The sequence below is a fragment of the Nyctereutes procyonoides genome, unplaced genomic scaffold (genome assembly GCF_905146905.1).
Source record: "Nyctereutes procyonoides isolate TBG_1078 unplaced genomic scaffold, NYPRO_anot_genome, whole genome shotgun sequence".
NCBI classification, from domain to species: domain Eukaryota; kingdom Metazoa; phylum Chordata; class Mammalia; order Carnivora; family Canidae; genus Nyctereutes; species Nyctereutes procyonoides.
This window is the reverse complement of record NW_026575141.1, coordinates 9,209,412-9,232,346: the sequence shown is the minus strand read 5'-3', so window position 1 is coordinate 9,232,346 and position 22,935 is coordinate 9,209,412. Positions and strand designations below refer to the sequence as shown.

General features: G+C 41.7%; 1 protein-coding gene across 1 annotated transcript in view; it reads left to right on the top strand.

The window, feature by feature from the left end:
- Positions 1 to 21,432, top strand: part of LOC129498147 (uncharacterized) — a 46,646-nt gene extending 25,214 nt beyond the window's left edge. The window contains 5 exon segments of the mRNA XM_055307364.1: positions 16,273 to 16,652; positions 17,394 to 17,591; positions 17,594 to 18,528; positions 18,832 to 19,242; positions 20,932 to 21,432. Coding sequence (XP_055163339.1) covers positions 16,273 to 16,652; positions 17,394 to 17,591; positions 17,594 to 18,528; positions 18,832 to 19,194 — 1,876 coding nt within the window. The 3' untranslated portion in view covers positions 19,195 to 19,242; positions 20,932 to 21,432.
- The last annotated feature ends 1,503 nt before the right edge of the window (positions 21,433 to 22,935 follow it).

Below are 22,935 nucleotides of genomic sequence, written 5' to 3'. Positions count from 1 at the left end.
ACATATTCCTATACTATCCTTCCTGCTTGCCCTTCTCATCAGTGTATTATTAAAATTAAGTTGTTAAATACATTCATCTTTGGGACCATGAAGAGAAGAAGACAATACTATAATAACTTCATCCTGGGGCTAACATTGCCAGGATTCTTTACTCCACACCAAACACATTCCTATTGACAAATTTCTTTTCCCATTCAAATTATGAATGAATCATTGAGTTGTTGGTATAACCTCTGAATCATTTTGCTAGTGTGAAAATATGCTGTTCAGAGTTGTTTACATTCTTTCCTTCCATTTCTTTTGGAGATATAAGCAAGTTGGATCAGGCTAGGGGAATCTGTGGCCAGAAATCCCTTTCTCTGTGCTGAAGCTAAGTGCCTTTTACCAGGATCACTCCTTGACAATACTGCTATTGAGATTTTATCAACAGATCCACTTGGCCAGGTGCTTGTGGCTAATGAATACCATTTGCATATAAGATGGGATATTTTACCTTCTTTCTGGTATGTCAAGCCCTGGGGATCTGTGTGTAACGTAAGCACCAGGCTTTAGTCTCTGGTGAGGAGATCATGGTAATTCATTGACCTACCAAAGTTCTTAGCACTTCTTTTAGATCTTAAGTCACAGTGTTAATGTTACCTGGTGAAAAACAGGGAGATTCTTACCATCACTTTCCTTGTATCTTCAGGACACATAAAAAGAGAGGAGTAGGAGGGGAGAGGTGGGGGTGGAAAGAGGTTGAAATGACACAAAACAACACATTCTTCTCTCATCTGAATCTTAATATGGTGGAGGTGGAGTGATCTTAGAGACTGGTTGGAAGTGTTTTCAAATACCAAAGTCACAACTTAAGTCTTTCAAAAAATAAAGTACTGCTTTGCAGATTTATTTGTTTGTTTTTGGTAAGGCAGAGGGTATTACTGCTAATAATAACTTCTCACTTTCATTTCATTACCAGTCTTCAGTGGGGAAAGAAAGGCACATATAGTTAGTCTGTTGGGAATTTCATATGCCTGGTCTTACCCATGCCACAGCCCATAAGTGACTTACTGTTTCATAATTCTGTCTGAGATGCTCTTCACCCCTTGCCTGCCTGGAAAAAGAAAGCTGCTTATTCTTCAAAGCAAAGCTCCAACATCACTTCCTTTCTACCAGCAGCTCACCTCCCCCAGCCTAGCAGAACTTCGCTCTCCCTTCTCAGCTCTTTATGGCACCAGATGCTGCCAGTATGATGCTTATCACCTTATGCTTCAGTTGGTTATATGCAAATCTCTCCCTCCTACAAGAGAATGAGCTCTTCAAAGGCAAAAACTGTTTTCTTTGCTGATGTATCTCCAGAGCCTCACAAACTATTATCTAGTGCCTGGTAATGCCCAATAGATGCTAGTGTGACAACCAGTACTGGTGCCTGGTCTGATATTCTTAACTCTACACCAGGTTATTTCTGAAATAGAAACCAACTAACCAATCCACAAAACAAAAACATAATTGCTGGCTTTATTACTTTTCTAATCTGTATTCTTTACTTGAGCATGGTTTTGTGAGTGGGTTTATAGAAAGGGGTTGGGGCAAGACAGGGTAGAACATGTTTCTGAATTTATTTTCTGAGTGACTGCTTCTTAGACTTCGGTATGAGTCACTTAAGCCACAGAAATCTACATCGTGAATACATTATGAAACTTTTAAAAGCTAAAAAATATAGGAGTTTCAGATGAAAGGTGTGAACTGTTGGGAAGTTAACAAGTGGAATGAATAATAAACATTGAAGATATTGTACTTTTTTCAAAACCCTGACTAAAAGGATCCAAAGGAACTTCTCTCTGTCCTTGTATAAAGCCATCTTTCTGTTTCTTCTCCTTTTCCTCCCACCTTCCTTCTCCTTCTGCTTTTCTTTTTCCCCATCCTTCATCTTGTCTCTGTTTTATATGCTCTCTTTCTCTCCTTTTTTTGTTCCTAGAAGTTTATTTTTAAGAAGCTGGCAATGGTGATTGCAAGTTGGCAAATCAAATGAGAGGAAGATTATGGAGAAATCAGTGCAATCTAAACTATGACTATATGAGGAAAATATTTCTTACTTGGTTTTATTTTCTGTGTTTCAAAATGCATTTCTTTGTTTTTGTCTAGGTGATATTGTCACATAGACCCAAATCCAAAACCAGAGAAGGGAATATAGAGAAAAATCTTCCTCCCACATCTACCCTTTAGCTATTCAGTTTCCTCTGGTCAGAAAGGCAAGATCAAGTTTCCTCTGTGTCTTTCCAAAAATATTTTCTGCCTATACATATAAACACTCACTCATACACTAACACACATATATTCTTTTTCTCTTATTTTACATGCATGGAAGCACATATTTTGCACCTTAATTTTTCTGCATGTTAGTTATTTTTCTTTGATGGCTGTAAGGCATTCCATCATGTGAATATATTCTAATACATTTAGCTAGTTACTTATTTTAAGATTTTATTTATTTATTTATTTGAGAGAGAGAGAGAGAGAGCACGAGTGTGGAGCCCAATGTAGGGCTTGATCCCATGACCCCCAGATTATGACCTGAGCCGAAACCAAGAGTTGGACACTTAACACACTGAGCCACCTAGGTGCCCCCAGCTAATTACTTATTGATGGACATTTAGGTTATTTCTAATACCATGTTGTTACAAGTTATGCTAAATAAATTACCTTGTCCATATGCTATTTCACACATGTTCAGGTATTTCCATATTCAAAGATAAAGAACTTTTGATCAAAAGGAACATATGTTAATAATTTTCATAGATGCCAAAGTGCCCTCTGTTCTCCCTATCTTACAGTAGATTTTTAGACTTTTTGATAACTCCTACTCTGACTCATGGGGCTTCTATAAAGCATATTTTTTTTATTAAATATTCCATTACCTAATTCTTAAGATAAAAAGCACTTGCTTTTAATGCTTTTATAATGTTTAAATTTTAATAAAGTAATCAAATGAAAGAACTGAATCTGTATTGGAGACCGTGTCCAAAGAACTCGTTGAAAAGTAAAAAAGATAGGATTCAACCAGTTATTTTGTTTACATAATCTTGAACCATTAATGTGAGGCTTTTGTTTTACTGACTTGGCAAACTTAACTGATCATTTAGGCTTAGACTGAAGTTCTTAATTTCACAGCAGTCAAATAAAATATATCATTTTATATCTATTTATTTTCACAGTTAATTTCTATTTAATTCAATAAACATTATCTAAAATGTGTTAGACAAGATTGGGAGATTCAAGACAAATATGACGGTCTGACAATTCAGGGGTTCACAGTCTAACAAGTGACATTGAAATAAATTTCTAAAACTTACTGTAGTCAGAAAATACTGAAAGCACTTGCTTGTAATTTTAAAAATGGCTATTAAGGAAACCACTGTTATAAGGAGGTGAAAAAAGACCTCAACCAGAAAATCATCTCCATTTCAATTGACCAATTGATAATTATTCATGATTCTCTTCCTGGTGCTGAGGCAAATTGCATCACCTCTTGCCACAGAGCAACATGAAATAAAAGCTATAAAATGCTTCACCCCTTTTGACCTGGTAATTGCTATAATTAGGCAATTTTCTTATAGTTTGGAAATAGTTGGTCAATCTAGCCTGGTCAATGCAATTATCTACTTTTAAAGGACAAAACAACCAATTGAAAGATCAATGTTTTCAATTTTCATGGGGTAGCCTTGCACTGACCCTGCACCATCCTATCCTTGAGTTAATATTTATTGTATGATTAGATTATAAACAGAATCATGAACACTTGAAATTTACATATTGCACAACAGAAATTGTATGATGTTGGTCTACTTAATGAAGTTTTTTTTTTTTTTTTTTTTTTTACTTAATGAAGTTTTTGTGAAATTCCCGTTTCTTGATTAAGCAACATTAGATCTTATGCAATGAACAATTTGTTCCATCTTGCTTGGTAACAGTTTTGTCCCATGATTATGTTTTAAGTAGAAATTACAATCAGTTTAATTATTGTTGTCTGCCATTGTTAATGTTGTGCAACTTTGATCTTAGTACTGTGATCTAATAGGGCCAGTTCAGCCTTATTTCAAAACTCATGCATTGAACAAATACTAATTAGCACTTATTATATACCAAAATGATACCTGGATATTAAGATAATAGCTGGGTTTTAGGATGTAGAATTTTTGGCATGAGTGAGAAGACAAAATAAACAGCTGGATGAATAAGATAATTATTTTTTTTAATTTTTTTTAAATTTTTATTTATTTATGATAGTTACACACACACACACACACACACAAACACACACACACACACACAGAGGCAGAGACACAGGCAGAGGGAGAAGCAGGCTCCATGCACCGGGAGCCCGATGTGGGATTCGATCCTGGATCTCCAGGATCGCGCCCTGGGCCAAAGGCAGGCGCCAAACCGCCGCGCCACCCAGGGATCCCTGAATAAGATAATTATAAATTTGGATAACTATTTTGAAGCCAACAGCTAAGAGATGAGAGAGAAAGTACCCGAAGTAACCAGTAACAGTCAGAGAAGGCCTCTGAGGAGTTCACAGTTGACCATGGACCACGAGTTCGAGAATGAATGGGTTCTACAATTATTGGGAAAAGTAGTGAAGGCAGAGATAATAAATGTTAAGCCAAGAAAAAGAGCTTGACCTTTTCTGGGAGAAAGATGACAGTACATGACTTTTCTGCAAACACTCAACTAGTTAGTGCTAGAAGTCATAGGGCTCACTTTGTGTAACATCATCAAACATATCTGATAGAAGGTAGAAGAGATTCATCATTCACCCCTTCATTTATTTAATATGTTCCACTGGAAATACAAAAATCAAAACAGCAAAACCACTGCCTTGACATCCGATATTTTCAGGAGTTAAATTACCTTTTAATAAGTTTATATTCTTACCGTTTTCTTCATATTGAAATATTCACTTTTTGAAGTATAGAGCACAAGATGAAATCTTTAAGTTTTGCATAATATTACTCCTGGGTACAAAGAAGATTCCAATTGCCAATAGCTCATAAACTCTGACTTTTTAAAAGATTAATATGAAAAAAATTTAAAGATTAATAGGTAAATTGGACATCACTCTACAAATTATGCTTTTCTTAGCCCCAGCTGAACCAGAGGTGGACATCTCATTCATCCATGATGAATGGAGCCTAAACTGAAAGATTCAGTAGAGGGGGTGACAGCCTTTGCATGCCAAAGCCACAAACCACGTAAAATTTAGGTAGAACCGTATAAAGCACAAAAAGCCAGTTTGAAGAAAGTGGCAAGAAAATATGGCAAAAATGCAAAGACACAGCACTAAGACCATGTGCCTCATTGAGAAATAGAGTTGTGTGCTTCCAGATTTTCCAAACTTCATGTGTAGGATTGCTGTAAGATTGACAGAAGAGGGACTCCTGCCATGGACCCTTTAAAGCATGTGGGGTCCACATATTACAAACTCACACAAGGAAAATTACTTCACTAGAGAACTCAAGGGCACTTCTAAAATTCAGTAGCCAATACTCCACATTGGCACAGCAAGACCCTAAATTCTGAACATTCATTTTTGTGACTAACACAACTAATGCTTCAGTCCTAATAGAAATGCTTCTCTATCTTCTGCCCTATGGCTTTGAAAACAAAAGCAGTGGTACCAGTTGTTGTGTCTCTTTGATGTCAGAGACAGGCATTTCTTCAAAATGCAGGGCATCCTGGGGCAGGTAGAGGCTTTTGAGTAAGAGAAAAGACTGGCTTACTTGTCAAATGTTTGTCTAAACCAGCATGAGTGCAATAGGATTGTCGCACAAGAAACTGTCATTTACAATACTGCAGGATGTATATTTTTTTGGTTTTTTCAAATGTTCCAATTTGTGACTCCAGAGGAATTCACAAATTAGCATAGAATTTAGAATAGTTGTACATGGTGGAAAAGGATCATTTAATAATATTAAACAATTCATATCATTTATAAATGTATATAAATGTGAGTTGTAACATACATAATACTAATTTTTTCATATAACTGAGATGTTCTAGATACTGTAAAAAGAGTTGATGAAATATAAATTTCACGGATAGATATGAAATTAGTATATTTTGTAGTATTTTTTGTGGAGTAATAATTTTCATATGCAATCTTAAATTTTAAGTTATGGGATATAGAATCCTTGATTCACTTCTGAGTTATTGACACTTCCTGTTGCCACTGCCTCATAAGAACAATGGTTGTCCAAGTTGAAACAAACAAATATATTATTTAAGAACTACAGTGACTCAAGAGTGGTTTGTTAAGCATTACCATCGATAAAACATATATTAAGTGAATATTTAATAATAATAAAAAACAAAACTGCTGATTATGTTGTCATAATTGTCAACATTATGACAATATAATCAGCAATTTTGCTGGAACAAAAGCAAGAATTAATTTTTTAGAATAAATGTTATTTATTGCTTATATACATTTTAGTAGTCATCCAAACATCTGCTGACTAGCAATAAACCCAGATATGTATAATAATAATTAAATTCATTTATAAGTGATATCTTGCTAACTTTCAGTCATAATAGACCATAGGTTTACATTTAAAAAGTTATCAGGCTTGTCGAGTAGAAAGAGCAAATATATCTTACTTAACAAATATATTAGTATTTTGACTTACCACTTTTAAATATTTGCTCATATGGTGTATAAGTCTTCATTGTACTCTTGTGCCATGTGCTACAGATATCAGGGGCGGGCCTGCTTCTGATCAACTTTTACTTTTTTCTGGTTGAGATTCCTGTTGTGTCATTTCTATGAGACTCTTTTGTATCCTTTTAACAACACTGCAAGTTTTTGACTTGGGCTAGTTTGAGTAGGTTTCAGTTTTTTGCACGAGAGTTCTATCTAAGGCAATCACAGAGGCCCATTTCATTTCTCATGGAGGTTAAAAATAAATTGGTTCTCATATGAATAAAAATCATAATCTGATCTCTATTTAATTGGATCTTATCAAATTATGATCTTTATCTTGAGCCTTTTTAAGAAATCAGGACTTTTGAAAAAGACCAATGATCCTGCCAAATTCATTAGTACATGTACTTCAGTTTCTCTAGATATTTGGATTGATTTTAAGTGTACTATAGAAATGAAACAGGCAAAAAAAATAACAATTTTATTTTTAATTAAGCTCCATTATTTTATTTTTTATTTTCTTAAAGATTTTATTTATTTATTCATGAGAGACAGACAGAGAGAGAGGCAGAGACATAGGCAGAGGGAGAAGCAGGCTCCATGCAGGGAGCCCGATGTGGGACCTGATCCTGGAACTCCAGGATCCTGACCTGAGCCCAAGGCAGATGCTCAACCGCTGAGCTACCCAGGCACCCCAAGTTTAATAGAGAAAACAGCTTGATGCATTATAAAATATATTAAAGACCAAAGTGACATTAATGGTATTTGACTTCAGACAGAAAACTAAACAATAATAGAGAAGAACTTTGTGTAAAATATAAACACTATTCAAAAAGAAACCTAAAAAAAAAAAAAGAAATCTAACTCTGTTTTATTTTGTTTTGTTTGTTTGTTTTAATTTAAGCACAAATTTCAAAGTGAAAATCCAAGAGAAACATTTCCTCTATTTATTTTCCTGGTTAAAACCAAATTGTTCACTGTTTGAAAAATGTTCTCTAATTTAGAGTCAGAGAATTCTTAGATCTGAAAAGATCTTTATACAGTTCTCTAAGTCCACCCTGAGCTTAGAGTGCTATACTGATTTGACCAATGTTACCCAGACCATAAAGGGAAACTTAAAATATGTTTGTATTTGGATTATTGAGTATACTCTTTGTACTTTGGTTAAATTAAAAAAAAGTGATTATTAGAGAGAAGAAAGAGGGTTAATGACCAATTTTAGAATCCATTTCTGATCTTGTTACTCATGAGGGCACTGCTGTGATATTGAGAAGGTAAAGTTTAAAGAAAGGAAAGATACCTGGCATTAAATTTAGGTTTAAATATATTTTGATTCCACCTAGTTCTGTGCATTCATTCAGATGTGATGCTGATATTCAGATCCTGTCATTTGGTGCCTGAATGCATGGAGAGCTAACCTTGGTATGAAAAGGGGTAGAATTGTTGACGTTCTATGAAGCTTTATTTTTTGTAGAGTCACTATTTCAACTCCTTTCTTTTCCCTTCCTCCTCAATGGAGTTAACCATTTTAATGAACTATTTTATTACTTCCTTCCTTCTAAGGTGAATCCTTGCTCTTATATTTTGAAACCCCTCCATGTGTAACTTTTCAGGGACCTCTCTTTTTACACACTTTCTGCTTATCTCTCTCTAGAAGGTCTTTCCCATCAATATTTAAATGTCTTTATATTTCTCCCATCATTAAACGTAAGCAAGCAATCAACCTCCTCTATCTCACCAAATGGATATTCCTTTCCCTCCAATTCCCTTCCCTTCTTCTCAGGGCCATGCTAACCACTTTACTCATGCCCCATTCATTCCTTAATGAATTTCATCTCAGCTTGACACTCCCTGACTCACCTAACTCTTACTCCTTATTCCAAATTCCTTCACAGAAATTGCTCTCTAATGAATTACCACTGGCTGCCTACCTGCTAAATGCCAAGGATATTTTTCAGTCCTTACCTGTCTTTGGTCTCTAGTGTTTCCTAGAGTGTTACATCTAGGAAAAATCTTCTATGTCATCTCCTCTAGCCCCCTCCAATCAATCATACAAAAACTGGAGATGTGAGTCAAGGCATCCTCCTTCCCCATCACTCTCAGCAGTGCTTCTATAGTGAAGGGAAAGAAATGAAATGTCATGTTGCCAAAAGACTTCACTATTCATCTGCCCATCTCTCTACCAGGAGAAATAAGTGAAAATTCATGATAGTGAAAGTGAAATGCTTTCAACAGGAGGTCAGGGAGAAAATGGCTTTGGTCTGCCTGTCTAATGAGTCTCATTTATGAACTTTATAGGAGCTAGTTTTTTTTTAAAAGTGTGTAATTCTGTAATTTTGAAATTAATTTATTTTTACAAAGAAGAATAGATATTAAAGAACCAAGAAAGATTTGACATGAGTAAAATCCGTTTCTTAGTACCAATGAATGTCTAAAGTTGGCAATGCTGATATGTCTGCATGTATGAATTGTAATTACTTACACAGTCAAGAAGTAAAAAATGCCTCTTGTTGCAGATGTGATCTATCAGCCAGCTAGATAGCTTTCTGCTGGAAGAAGGAGCTGTCTTGTCTGCTTCCTTCCTCTCTCCTCACAAAGATGCTATTTTTAAACTTTTACTCTGGCCAGCCTGGATCTCCTCCTGTTCCAACTCAAGTACTTTTAATTTTCACTCATCTGGTGTTTCTCAGCTTCAGGAATTAGGTCAGCATTTAAATATAGAGCAACTCCTTATTTAAAAAGTTGGGAAGCTTTGGAATCATGTCAAGCCTTATCTCCATGAAGCATTCTGACTAGTTGTTACTAGCACTATTTGATTAATGTTATTTGAAATGTCCTTAGCACTTGTGTAATCGTTTTGTACCACAGGTCAGATGTCTGTTCGTATGTTGTCTTGGAGCTCTTTTGTAGTTTTTTTTTTTTTTTTCTCTTTTTTTCATATGTTTCCTTGCCCACTCAGCTGGTCATTCCCAGAATGAATTTGGAGTCTATCCAAATAGATGAACTAATACGGGCAATTTACTTATCTTTCCTAAATCTTATCTCCTCATATCTCCAATGGGAGTACTATTACCTGCTTCACAGAATTGTTGTGAAGATTGCATGTTCCTAGTGTGCTTGGCACATGGCAGGAATCTAACACATATTGATTTATTATCATCCTCATTTTTTTCTCTTCTCTCTCTTTCTTCTTTGCAACACCTCTTGCCAAATCACCTGTTAAAAGATGCTTTTTTTTACATTCTCATTAAGCAAATGGGTATTACCATGGGCAAATGAAAGTGGGGACTTATTTTGCATGGTTAACACCGAACACTATATGTGTAACTTGGGATGCCTTATTCTTTATTGTTCAGCTGACTAGGTATATTATGAAACCTTTTCAAATAATACAATAAATTATTAATCCAAATTATAGAGTGGTAGACTGGAGCCCTGGATTCATGCCCAGAGAATGGCTCTGCCACATTATAGGCATATGGTCACCTGGCTGGGACGATGACTTTTTGTACATGTGCCAACTAAAATTTTACAATGTCTGTTGACATTCTGTCCTTCCTTTGTTTCTCTATTATTGGATGACTTTACTGCTCTTTCTTTGTGTGTGTGTGTGTGTGTGTGTGTGTGTGTGTATGTATATATTCTATCCTAGCCAAGTAAAACATTGCTGAGAAAATAAGCAAGATAAAGGAGCAGGTGTACTTTGTTAGATGATTTTGTTAATGTTAAAGCTGAATCCCTCTATGTGCTGTCCATGAATAGAGATTCACAACCTTTTAGTGAGGGCCAGTTTTGTTTCCACTGATGTTTACAGAATATCAAATAATCATCAAGGCAGAATCTGTGCATATGTGGAATGTGTGGATTCTCAGGGGTTCAGGAAGATACTGTCTGTCCTCCCATGCAATAAATATCTGCCACTCAGCTGCCAGAAGGCTGCCTTCCTTATATATCTGGTTTAGAATCCCTGGTACTGAAATCCTCTGTAGATTGCTAGTGATAAGTAATATGTATTTATAATAATGTGTATTTATCAGCCCTATAAATATATCACATGGCTAGTGATCTAATTTCTGGACAAAAGATTAGAAGGATGAATGAATCTTCTCAAATATGCCCATACATTAAAATTTTTGGTTAAAATCGATGCTACTGGGCAGCCCGGGTGGCTCAGCAGTTTAGCGCCGCCTTCTGCCAGGGCCTGATCTTGGAGATCCGGGATCGAGTCCCACATCAGGCTCCCTGCATGGAGCCTGCTTCCCCTCTGCCTGTGTCTCTGCCTCTCTCTCTCTCTCTCTGTCTCTCATGAATAAATAAATAAAATCTTTTTTAAAAAAATGATGCTACTTTCTTAAAAATACTTTTCTACTTAATAAAGTATATAATGTGGTCTAAATTATAAGAGCATATATTTTGACTACTGAAGTTAATTCAGTCATTTTCAGACGAACTGGAAAAATAAAAGGAGTCTATAAACATTTTTTTGTTTTCTCAAATAAACCCTAATGCCAGTTGCTTACCATGTAGTTCACCACTTTATGAAGGCCACACTGAAGCAGATACATGGGGGGAATTTTATTTTTTAAGTCTCTTTCTGGACACATTTACCTGGTTAATGGAACAGACAAGTGAGCTGCTACTTTGGACTCCTTAGGGGGATCAGATAAAAGGAATGATGAGCTTCAGCAGAGAAGGAATGAGCAGGGTCACAGCAGGAAAGGTTTTGTGAGGGCCTGGAAGAGGCAACTGAAACAAGGAATGACAAACAAGATTGGCTTTGCTCAGGCACAGTTATATGAGGGGACTGGTCCCTGCATCCGAGGAGCCCATCTCCTGGAAACTGGCATATGGTGGTGTAATAGTAGAATGGAAAGGAAACTTATCCAAAAAGCAGGAATTATGGCTTGATCTGGGCTTTGCTTTAATCAGCTCTGATTTTGGGTAAGCCATTATTTTGGATAAGGACTCTATCCTCAGTTACAGCATAATGGACTCAGACCACTTAGGCCAACCTTTGTACTCTTAACATTCTGTGATTCTAAGATTAGCTAATTCTTATACCTATCCTTTATATAATACAATCATTTCCCAAATCCCTATGTAGAGCTGAGGAAATATCCACAGTTATTTTTTGAAGATTGATGAACTTTGCTTTCAATTTCTGATTTTGTATTTCCAAGCTGACTAGTAGCTGTCAACTAACTTGTATATATTTCTGCACTGATGAGACATGATATGAGGGCATTAAATATGATTTATAAATATTTTCAGAAACATACTACAGAACCCTAAAATACCTCTAGTCTGATAAATAGAAAATGCATATAGGTCACTGTTAACAATGATAAATTCTGACCTCAATTCTTGAAAAAAAAAAAGATTGCTAAGTCATTCTTACTATATACTATATTATACTTTCTTTTAACCTTTTAACTCTTGTTTTGCCAAAGTGCTGATAGAATAATATGGTTATACTATAACAAAATTTTGAAACAAACTTTTTTTCTTGTCTTATGGTTATTATGCTGCTTGTTTCTTCTGTTTCTTTGGTTTTATTAAATAACTATTGCTCATCTTAAGAATTCATATGCAAATGGAAGATCCTTAAAGCATCAAGAGATAAGAAATCCATAACTTTTATGGGGAGAAGTATCAGAATAACAGCAGACCTCTCCACAGAGACCTGGCAGGCCAGAAAGGGTTGGCAGGATATATTCAGGGTCCTAAATGAGAAGAACATGCAGCCAAGAATACTTTATCCAGCAAGGATCTCATTCAGAATAGAAGGAGAGATAAAGAGCTTCCAAAATAGGCAGAAACTGAAAGAGTATGTGACCACCAAACTGGCTCTGCAAGAAATATTAAGGGAGACCCTGTAAAAGAAAGAGGAAGTCCAAGGAAACAATCCACAAAAACAGGGACTGAATAGGTATTATGATGACATTAAATTCATATCTTTCAATAGTAACTCTGAACATGAATGGGCTTAATGACCCCATCAAAAGGCGCAGGGTTTCAGACTGGATAAAAAAGCATGACCCATCTATTTGCTGTTTACAAGAGACACATTTTAGACATAAGGACACATACAGTCTGAAAATAAAAGGTTGGAGAACCATTTACCATTCAAATGGTCCTAAAAGAAAGCAGGGGTAGCCATCCTCTTATCAGATAAACTAAAGTTTATCCCAAAGACTGTAGTAAGAGATGAAGAGGGACACTATATCATACTTAAAGCATCTATCCAACAAGAGGACATAACAATCATGAATATTTATGCCCCGAATGTGAGAGCCACCAAGTATATCAATCAATTAATAAACAAAGTTAAGACATACTTAGATAAAAATACACTTAATATTGGTGACTTGAATATAGTGCTTTCTACAATTGATAGGTCTTCTAAGCACAACATCTCCAAAGAAACAAGAGCTTTAAATGACACACTGGGCCAGATGGATTTCATAGATATTTACAGAACTTTACAACAAAACACAACTAAATACACATTCTTCTCAAGTGCACATGGAACTTTCTCCAGAATAGACCACAAACTGAGTCACAAATCAGGTCTAAACTGATACCAAAAGATTGGGATTGTCCCCTGCATATTTTCAGACCATAATGCTTTGAAACTAGAACTAAATCACAAGAAGAAGTTTGGAAGGATTTCAAACACGTGGAGGTTAAGGACCATCCTGCTAAAAGATGAAAGGGTCAACCAGGAAATTAGGGAAGAATTAAAAAGATTCATGGAAACTAATGAGAATGAAGATACAACTGTTCAAAATCTTTGGGATACAGAAAGCAGTCCTGAGGGGGAAATACATTGCAATACAAGCACCCATCCCAAAACTGGAAAGAACCCAAATACAAAAGCTAACCTTGCACCTAAAGGAGCTGGAGAAAAAACAGCAAATAGATCCTACACCCAGCAGAAGAAGAGAATTAATAAAGATTCGAGCAGAACTCAATGAAATAGAGACCAGAAAAACTGTGGAACAGATCAACAAAACCAGGAGTTGGTTCTTTGAAAGAATTAATAAGATAGATAAACCATTAGCCAGCCTTATTAAAAAGAAGAGAGAAAAGACTCAAATTAATAAAATCATGAATGAGAAAGGAGAGATCACCACCAATACCAAGGAAATACAAACGATTTTAAAAACATTATGAGCAGCTTTACGCCAATAAATTAGGCAATCTAGAAGAAATGGACACATTTCTGAAAAACCACAAACTACCAAAACTGGAACAGGAAGAAATAGAAAACCTGAACAGGCCAATAACTGAAGAAACCTCCCCCCTTGTAAGTAGGGCCAGCCCTAACCCAGAGGCAGCCCATCCAGGCGCCTTCCTGAAATTTTAGCAACTAAAAGCATTCTGTTCACAGTAAGAAAACCATTTCCCCGCACACCCTGATTGGAATGTCCCTGAATAGGTTCATGTTGACCCTCTGTGAAATCAACCTGGATGCCATGCGACTCCCGCGGTTCTTTGTCTTTAGGCGGTTTCTTTCCTTTTGCCTTTAAAAGATCCCTGTAATTGCTAATCGGGGCTCTTTTCCTCCTCGGAGGCGGAGAGCCCGTTTGCGCAAATGTTCAATAAACCCTCTTGCTAATTGCATCTGCCTGTCTGGGGTCTGAGTCTCTGGGGCGTCCACCGGGCCACGTTGGCACATGTGAGCCAGGGTCCAACATTTGGGGGCTCGTCCGGGATCTGAGACGCCCCAGACTCAATCCTAAGACCGGTAGGAGGTAAGACCGAGCTCGCTAAATGTCATATCTGTCTCGTCCGTTTGTCTGACTGGCCGGGTCTGTTTTGTGCCGGGTCTGTATTGTGCCTGCAGGACGCTGTACTCTGTATTCTGTGTTTGGACCAGCGGGGGAGGCAGACGTGCCCGAGACCCCTGGTCCCCCTCCGGAGTCGGACTCCGGAGTGGTCTGGAAGAGGAACGGAGCCCCGGCACTCCCTCCTCTTCGGGGAAGGTCGTTGTTCGCGACCGCTCCCATCTGAATCTGCCGCGCCAGTCCTGTCGTTCGTGTGCGTCTGTTCGTTCCGTGTTTCTCTTCCTTTCCTGTCCTCCTCCTCACCGCTCACCCCTTCTCTACACCCATGGGGCAGACTGTAACCACCCCTTTAAGCCTCACTCTAGATCACTGGAAAGAAGTCGCCGGCCGGGCACACAATCTTTCGGTCGAAGTCAGAAGACGAAGATGGGTCACCTTCTGCTCCTCAGAGTGGCCGGCTTTCAACGCCGGGGGGCCCAGGAACGGAGCTTTTAATATTGACATTATCTTGCAGGTGAAGGCCCTGGTCTTCCAGCCAGGACCCAATGGACACCTCGATCAGCCGACCTGGGATGACCGCCAACAGCTCCTGCAGACTCCCCTCACCACGGAGGAGAGACAGCGCGTCTACCTCGAAGCTCGGAAAAACGTCCCGGGGGCGGATGGGAGGCCGACCCAGCTGCCTAATGAGATTGAGGATGTTTTCCCCTTGGTTCGCCCGACCTGGGACTACGACACTGTTGCTGGTAGGGAGCGGCTCTGTCTCTATCGCCAGGTACTCCTAGCGGGTCTCAAAGGGGCAGGGCGTCGCCCCACCAATTTGGCAAGGGTACGTGCTATAGTGCAGGGAAAAGAGGAGACACCGGCAGGTTTTCTGCAGAGGTTAATAGAAGGCTATACTGGCCACCGTAGTACAGGGCTCAGGGCAGAGTAAGTCAGGACAGAGTAGGGACCTGGGAGACAAAAGAGGACCACGGGTTAAACGAGACCAGTGTGCCTACTGCAAGGAAAAAGGACATTGGGTTAAAGATTGCCCAAGGAAGGGCCAAACGCAGGGACCTAAAAAGAAGCCCATTCCTGTTTTGTCCCTAGAAGATAAAGATTAGGGGTGTCAGGGCCAGGACCCCCCCCCAGCCTCGGATAACCCTTAAAGTGGGGGGGCAGACGGTGACCTTCCTGGTCGATACGGGGGCTCAACATTCAGTTTTAACTGAGGCAAAAGGACCCTTGAGCTCTAAAACGTCTTGGGTTCAAGGGGAAACTGGAAGCAAGTTATATCGATGGACAACCGATCGGAAGGTCCACCTGAGCACTGGGCAAGTAACGCATTCCTTCTTACTGGTCCCAGACTGCCCTTACCCTCTCCTAGGCAGAGACCTTCTTTCAAAAGTAGGGGCCCAGATACATTTTCAGCAAAATGGGGCCACTATTACTGGCTCGGGAGGGCAGCCCCTCCAGGTACTGACCTTGCGCCTAGAGGATGAACACCGGCTGCACGAGGACTCTCCACCGTCCGTGCAGCCCCTAGATTCTGAATGGCTCACTAACTACCCTCAGGCCTGGGTGGAAACGGCCAGAATGGGACTAGCTGTAAACCAGCCACCCATAATTGTAAACTTAAAACCCTCGGCCACCCCCATATCGATCCGGCAATATTCAATGAGCAAAGAGGCCAAAGAAGGCATTCGGCCCCATATACAGAGACTATTACAATTGGGCATTTTAATACCTTGCCAGTCGCCCTGGAATACTCCTCTATTACCCGTAAAAAAAACCCGGCACAGGAGATTACCGGCCGGTACAAGATTTACGAGAGGTTAACTGGAGGACAGAGGACATACATCCCACGGTGCCAAATCCCTACAACTTGCTCAGCACCTTACCCCCAAGCCATGTCTGGTATACGGTGTTAGATCTAAAAGATGCATTCTTCTGCCTGAGGTTAAGCTCTCAAAGCCAGCCTATTTTTGCTTTTGAATGGAAAGATCCTGAGACGGGATTCTCAGGACAACTCACTTGGACAAGGCTGCCGCAGGGATTCAAAAACTCCCCCACTTTGTTGGATGAGGCCTTGCATCAGGATTTGGCAGATTTCAGAGTTGGCCATCCGGACCTCGTCCTTCTGCAGTACGTGGATGATTTGCTCCTGGCGGCTAGGACAGAACAGGATTGTGTAAAAGGTACGGGGGCCCTGCTTGAGAGACTGGGAGAACTGGGGTATAGGGCCTCCGCCAAAAAGGCCCAAATAGGCCAGAGACAAGTGACCTATCTGGGATATCTCCTGGAAGGAGGCCAGAGGTGGCTGACGGAGAGCCGCAAAAAGGCTGTAGCCCTGATCCCAGCACCCACTAATGCCAAAGGACTACGAGAGTTCCTCGGCAGTGCTGGGTTCTGCCGCCTCTGGATACCCGGGTTTGCGGAGATGGCGGCTCCCCTATATCCTCTCACGAAATCCAACACCCCCTACCACTGGGGAAAGGAGCAGCAATTGGCTTTTGACAAAATAAAAAGGGCCTTATTGACCACCCCTGCCCTGAGCCTCCCAGATGTAACCAAGCCTTTTACACTATATGTTGATGAACATAATGGAATAGCCAAAGGGGTCCTAACTCAAAAACTGGGACCCTGGAAAAGGCCCATGGCATACTTTTCAAAAAAATTAGACAGCGTGGCTGCAGGATGGCCCCCATGTCTCCGAATAATAGCGGCTGTGGCAGTCCTGGTAAAAGACTCAGACAAGTTGACTTTCGGCCAACCCCTCACTGTGGTGGCCCCCCACGCCATAGAGACAGTCATCCGCCAGCCCCCTGATCGATGGCTCTCAAACGCCCGGGTCACCCATTATCAGGCCATGTTACTGAATTCTGAGCGGATACGGTTTGGAATGGCTACATCTCTAAACCCGGTCACCTTGCTTCCAGAAACCGAGTCCCCCTCCCTAGTAATGCATGATTGCCACCAGATCCTAGCTGAAGTCCATGGCACCAGAGGGGACTTGACGGACCAGCCTTTGCCGGATGCTGAAGCAACCTGGTACACCGATGGGAGTAGCTTTCTACGAAATGGTGAGCGTAAAGCCGGGGCAGCCGTGGTAGATGGGAAAGCTGTCATTTGGGCCAGTGCCTTAGACCTGGGACTTCAGCTCAAAGGGCAGAGCTTATAGCCCTAACTCAGGCCCTAAGAAAGGCTAAGGACAAAAAGGTCAACATTTATACTGACAGCAGATATGCTTTTGCAACTGCCCATGTTCATGGAGAAATATACCGTAGAAGGGGTCTCCTAACCTCAGCAGGTAAAAACATCAAAAACAGAGAAGAAATACAAGATCTTCTCCATTCCCTCTTTCTGCCGAGAAAACTGAGTATAATTCACTGTCCTGGGCATCAGCGAGGCAATGACCCAGTAGCAGAGGGGAACAGGATGGCCGATGAGACAGCACGGGCCGCTGCACTAGGCCCACAGGCCCTCTCCCTACAAGTACCAGAGGCTGTCCGGACACCGGGGCAACTCTCTCTCGAGTACTCAGACAGCGACCTAGATATCCTCCAGCAAATAGGGGCAAAATATGACGAGCAAATGAAGGTCTGGAAACACCAAGGGAAGACGGTCCTGCCCCAGAAAAGGGCCAAAGAACTGGTGACTCACCTCCACCGATGGACTCACCTCGGACACAAAAAATTAAAAGCACTCCTCCGGAGAGAAGGTCAGACCTATTACATTCCCAAACTCCCCTCCCTGATCCAACAGGTAACCGACGCTTGTGTACCTTGTGCTAAGGTAAATACCAAACACCTCAAGAGGCCTGAGGGAACCAGGATGAGGGGAGAAAGACCCGGAACTAATTGGGAAGTAGACTTCACCGAAATCAAGCCAGGTAAATATGGTAACAAGTACCTCCTAGTGTTTATAGATACCTTTTCAGGCTGGACAGAAGCTTTCCCCACCAAGCGAGAAACCGCCCAGGTGGTTGTCAAGAAAATCCTGGAAGAAATTTTCCCCGGGTTTGGACTGCCCAAGGTAATAGGGTCGGACAACGGCCCCGCCTTCGTCTCCCAGGTAAGTCAGTTGGTGGCCAGATTACTGGGGATAAATTGGAAATTACATTGTGCATACAGACCCCAGAGCTCAGGTCAGGTAGAAAGAATGAATAGAACAATTAAAGAGACCCTAACTAAATTGACATTGGAGACTGGCACTAGAGACTGGGTCCAACTCCTCCCTATGGTTCTGTTCCGAGTCCGGACCACTCCCGCGCACCATGGTCTAACTCCTTACGAGATTCTCTATGGAGGTCCCCCACCAGTAACGGACTTACTAGATTCTGCTCTTGACCCTCTTGCTAACACTCCCGGTTTACAGGACAGGCTAAAGGCGCTCCAGATTATCCAGCACCAGATCTGGAAACCCCTTGCGGCTGTCTACCGCCCCGGAGACACAACCGGCCCACACCGGTTCCAGATCGGGGACTCCGTCTACGTCAGGAGACATCAGTCCAGGACGCTTGAGCCCCGCTGGAAGGGCCCATATACTGTCCTACTGACCACCCCAACCGCCTTAAAGGTAGACGGCATTGCTGCTTGGGTCCACGCCTCACACGTCCAGCGCGCCCCATCAACGAGCACCGCTGACGCCAGCCAGGACGGACCGGACGAGCCGCTCCAATGGAAGCTCCACCGCACCCAAAACCCGCTCAAGATAAGACTTTCAAAAATTGTTCAATGACAGTTGTTATATTCCTACCTCTCCTAGCGCTCTTCACCTCCGCCAAAGGTGACCCTCATGCCCTCAAAAGGTTAACCTGGCAGGTACTAACGTCTGGGGGTGACGAGGTCTGGTCTATAACTAAGACCGCCCCCGTGGGAACCTGGTGGCCTGACCTATATCCTGACCTATGCAAGCTAACCATAGGGGCCCCTAGCCCATGGGACCTAGAGGGATACTTCGACACCTCTAGAGCCCCTAACCAAGAAAGCCCTCCAGGGCGACTGGGATTAGACCCATGGGGAGGATGTGGCACGCCTGACAGAAGGGCCATGCTAAGCACTCTTCCCTTTTATGTCTGTCCCGGGCACCACAGAGATCGCAGGCTAAATCCCACCTGTGGAGGAGGGGAATGTTTCTATTGTAAAAATTGGGGGTGCGAAACTACTGGGGATACAGAATGGAGGCCCTCCTCCTCCTGGGATTATATCACTGTCAAGGCTAACTATACTCACCCGACATTTAGCAAATGGAAAACCCTTAATTATGGGCCCTGCCAAGGGTGGTGTCATCCCCTACGGATATCCTTCACGGAGCCCGGAAAAAGGGCTACTCACTGGGCCAATGGATATACGTGGGGACTCAGGTTATACAAAGAAAGAACAGATGATGGTTTTATATTCAGAATTAAACTAAAAATAGAATCCCCAGACCCCGTGGCGATCGGGCCTAACGCGGTCCTCGGGGAACAAAGAGCTGCCCGGCCCTAGCCGCAGGGAGTGCCGCACCCACTAACTTCGCGGTCACTCCAACCCCTCGGTCGTCACCCGAGACCGGACAACGACTGTTTAATCTTATCATAGGGGCATTCCTGGCCCTTAATCGAACCAGCCCCGATGTAACTAAATCCTGCTGGCTCTGCCTTGCTTCCCCCCCCCCCCTTATTATGAGGAAATTGCTACTTCAGGGACCTATAATCACATCACTAGCACTCAGGGATGCACACCCGACTCCCAACCACAACTCACCCTTACAGAAGTTACAGGACAGGGAACCTGCATAGGAACACCCCCCCCCCCGGGGCTACCAGAGACTCTGCAACACTACTACCTCGATTTTGGGGACTGATTCTTACCTGGAGCCCCAGCCGGGAACTTGGTGGGCATGCAACAAAGGCCTCACCCCCTATGTGTGTCGGCTAAGGTTCTAAATAGCTCAAACGACTTCTGTGTCATGGTGCAGATCATACCCAGGGTGTTCTATCACCTGCTGAAACTCTAGAAAATCAGTATGATAAACATCCCACCCGTTTTCGGCGCGAACCTGTCTCCCTAACCTTAGCCGTTATGTTGGGACTAGGGGTCGCTGCTGGGGTGGGTAGTGGCGCAGCTGCTCCGATCCAGGGCTCACGACGTTATCTAGAACTCCAAACAGCTGTAGATGAGGATCCACGGACACTAGCGCAGTCCGTTTCTAAGCTAGAACAGTCCCTCCCCTCACTTTCAGAAGTAGCACTTCAAAACAGGAGAGGCTTGGATTGACTAGTCCTGAAAGAGGGAGGACTGTGTGCGGCCCTGGGAGAGGAATGCGGTTTCTATGCAGACCATTCTGGAGTCATCCGAGACTCCATGGCCAAACTCAGGGAAAGGTTAAATAAAAGACAAAGGGACCGGGAGGCCCAGCAGGGCTGGTTTGAAAGCTGGTTTAATCAGTCTCCCTGGTTGACCACCCTAATCTCTACCATTCTGGGCCCTCTAGTTATCCTGCTCCTGCTGCTAACTTTCGGCCCCTGCGTCCTCTACCGGCTGCTCCAGTTCATCCGAGAAAGATTGTCTATTACCCAAGCTCTGGTATTAACTCAGCAATGTCGGGCCCTCCAAACTGAAGAAATAAATGTTCCCTAAGATTTTAAGGTTAAAATCAGCCCAAACAAGAGGAGGGAATGAAGAAACCTCCCCCCTTGTAAGTAGGGCCAGCCCTAACCCAGAGGCAGCCCATCCAGGCGCCTTCCTGAAATTTTAGCAACAAAAAGCATTCTGTTCACAATAAGAAAACCATTTCCCCCCACACCCTGATTGGAATGTCCCTGAATAGGTTCATGTTGACCCTCCCCGAAATCGACCTGGACGCTATGCGACTCCCGTGGTTCTTTTGCCTTTAGGCGGTTTCTTTCCTTTTGCCTTTAAAAGATCCCTGTAATTGCTAATCGGGGCTCTTTTCCTCCTCGGAGGCGGAGAGCCCGTTTGCGCAAACGTTCAATAAACCCTCTTGCTAATTGCATCTGCCTGTCTGGGGTCTGAGTCTCTGGGGGGTCCACCGGGCCACGTTGGCACCCGTGAGCCAGGGTCCAACATAACCAGGGAGGAAATTGAAGCAGTCACCAAAAACCTCCCAAGACAAAAGTCCAGGGCCAGATGGCTTCCCAGGAGAATTCTATCAAACGTTTAAAGAAGAAACCATACCTATTTTACTAAAGCTGTTCGGAAAGATAGAAAGAGATGGAATAGTTCTAAAGTCATTCTATGAGGCCAGCATCACCTTAATTCCGAAACCAGACAAAGACCCCACCAAAAAGGAGAATTACAGACCAATATCCCTGATGAGCACAGATGCAAAAATTCTCAACAAGATACTAGCCAGTAGGATCCAATAGTACATTAAGAAGATTATTCACCATGACCAAGTGGGATTTATCCCTGGGATGCAAGGCTGGTTCAACACTCATAAAGCAATCAATGTGACTGATCATATCAGCAAGAGAAAAAAACAAGAACCATATGATCCTTTCAATAGATGCAGAGAAAGCATTTGACAAAATACAACATCCATTCCTGATCAAAACTCTTGAGAGTGTAGGGAGAGAGGGAACATTCCTCAATATCTTAAAAGCCATCTATGAAAAGCCCACAGCAAATATCATTCTCAATGGGGAAACACTGAGCCTTTCCCTTAAGATCAGAAACAAGACAGGGATGTCCACTCTCACCACTGCTATTCAACCTAGTACTAGAAGTCTTAGCCTCAGCAATCAGGAAACAAAAAGAAATGAAAGGCATTCAAATTGGCAAAGATGAAGTCAAACTCTCCCTCTACGCAGATGACATGATACTGTACATAGAAAACCCAAAAGATTCCACCCCAAGATTGCTAGAACTCATACAGCAATTTGGCAGTGTGGCAGGATACAAAATCGATGCCCAGAAATCAGTGGCATGTCTATACACTAGCAATGAGTCTGAAGAAAGAGAAAGAGAAATTAAGGAGTCAATCCCATTTACAATTGCACCCAAAAGCATAAGATACCTAGGAATAAACCTAACCAAAGAGGTAAAGGTGCTATACCCTAAAAACTACAGAACACTTCTGAAAGAAATTGAGGAGGACACAAAGAGATGGAAAAATATTCCATGCTCATGGATTGGAAGAATTAATATTGTGAAAATCTCCATGCTACCCAGGGCAATTTAGTGCAATCCCAATCAAAATACCATGGACTTTCTTCAGAAAGTTGGAACAAATTATCTTAAGATTTGTGTGGAATCAGAAAAGACCCCGAATAGCCAGGGGAATATTATAAAAAAAGAAAACCATAGTTGGGGGCATCACAATGCCAGATTTCAGGTTGCACTACAAAGCTGTGGTTATCAAGACAGTGTGGTACTGGCCCAAAAACAGACACATAGATCAATGGAACAGAATAGAGAATCCAGAAGTGGACCCTCAACTTTATGGTCAACTAAGATTTGACAAAGCAGGAAAGAC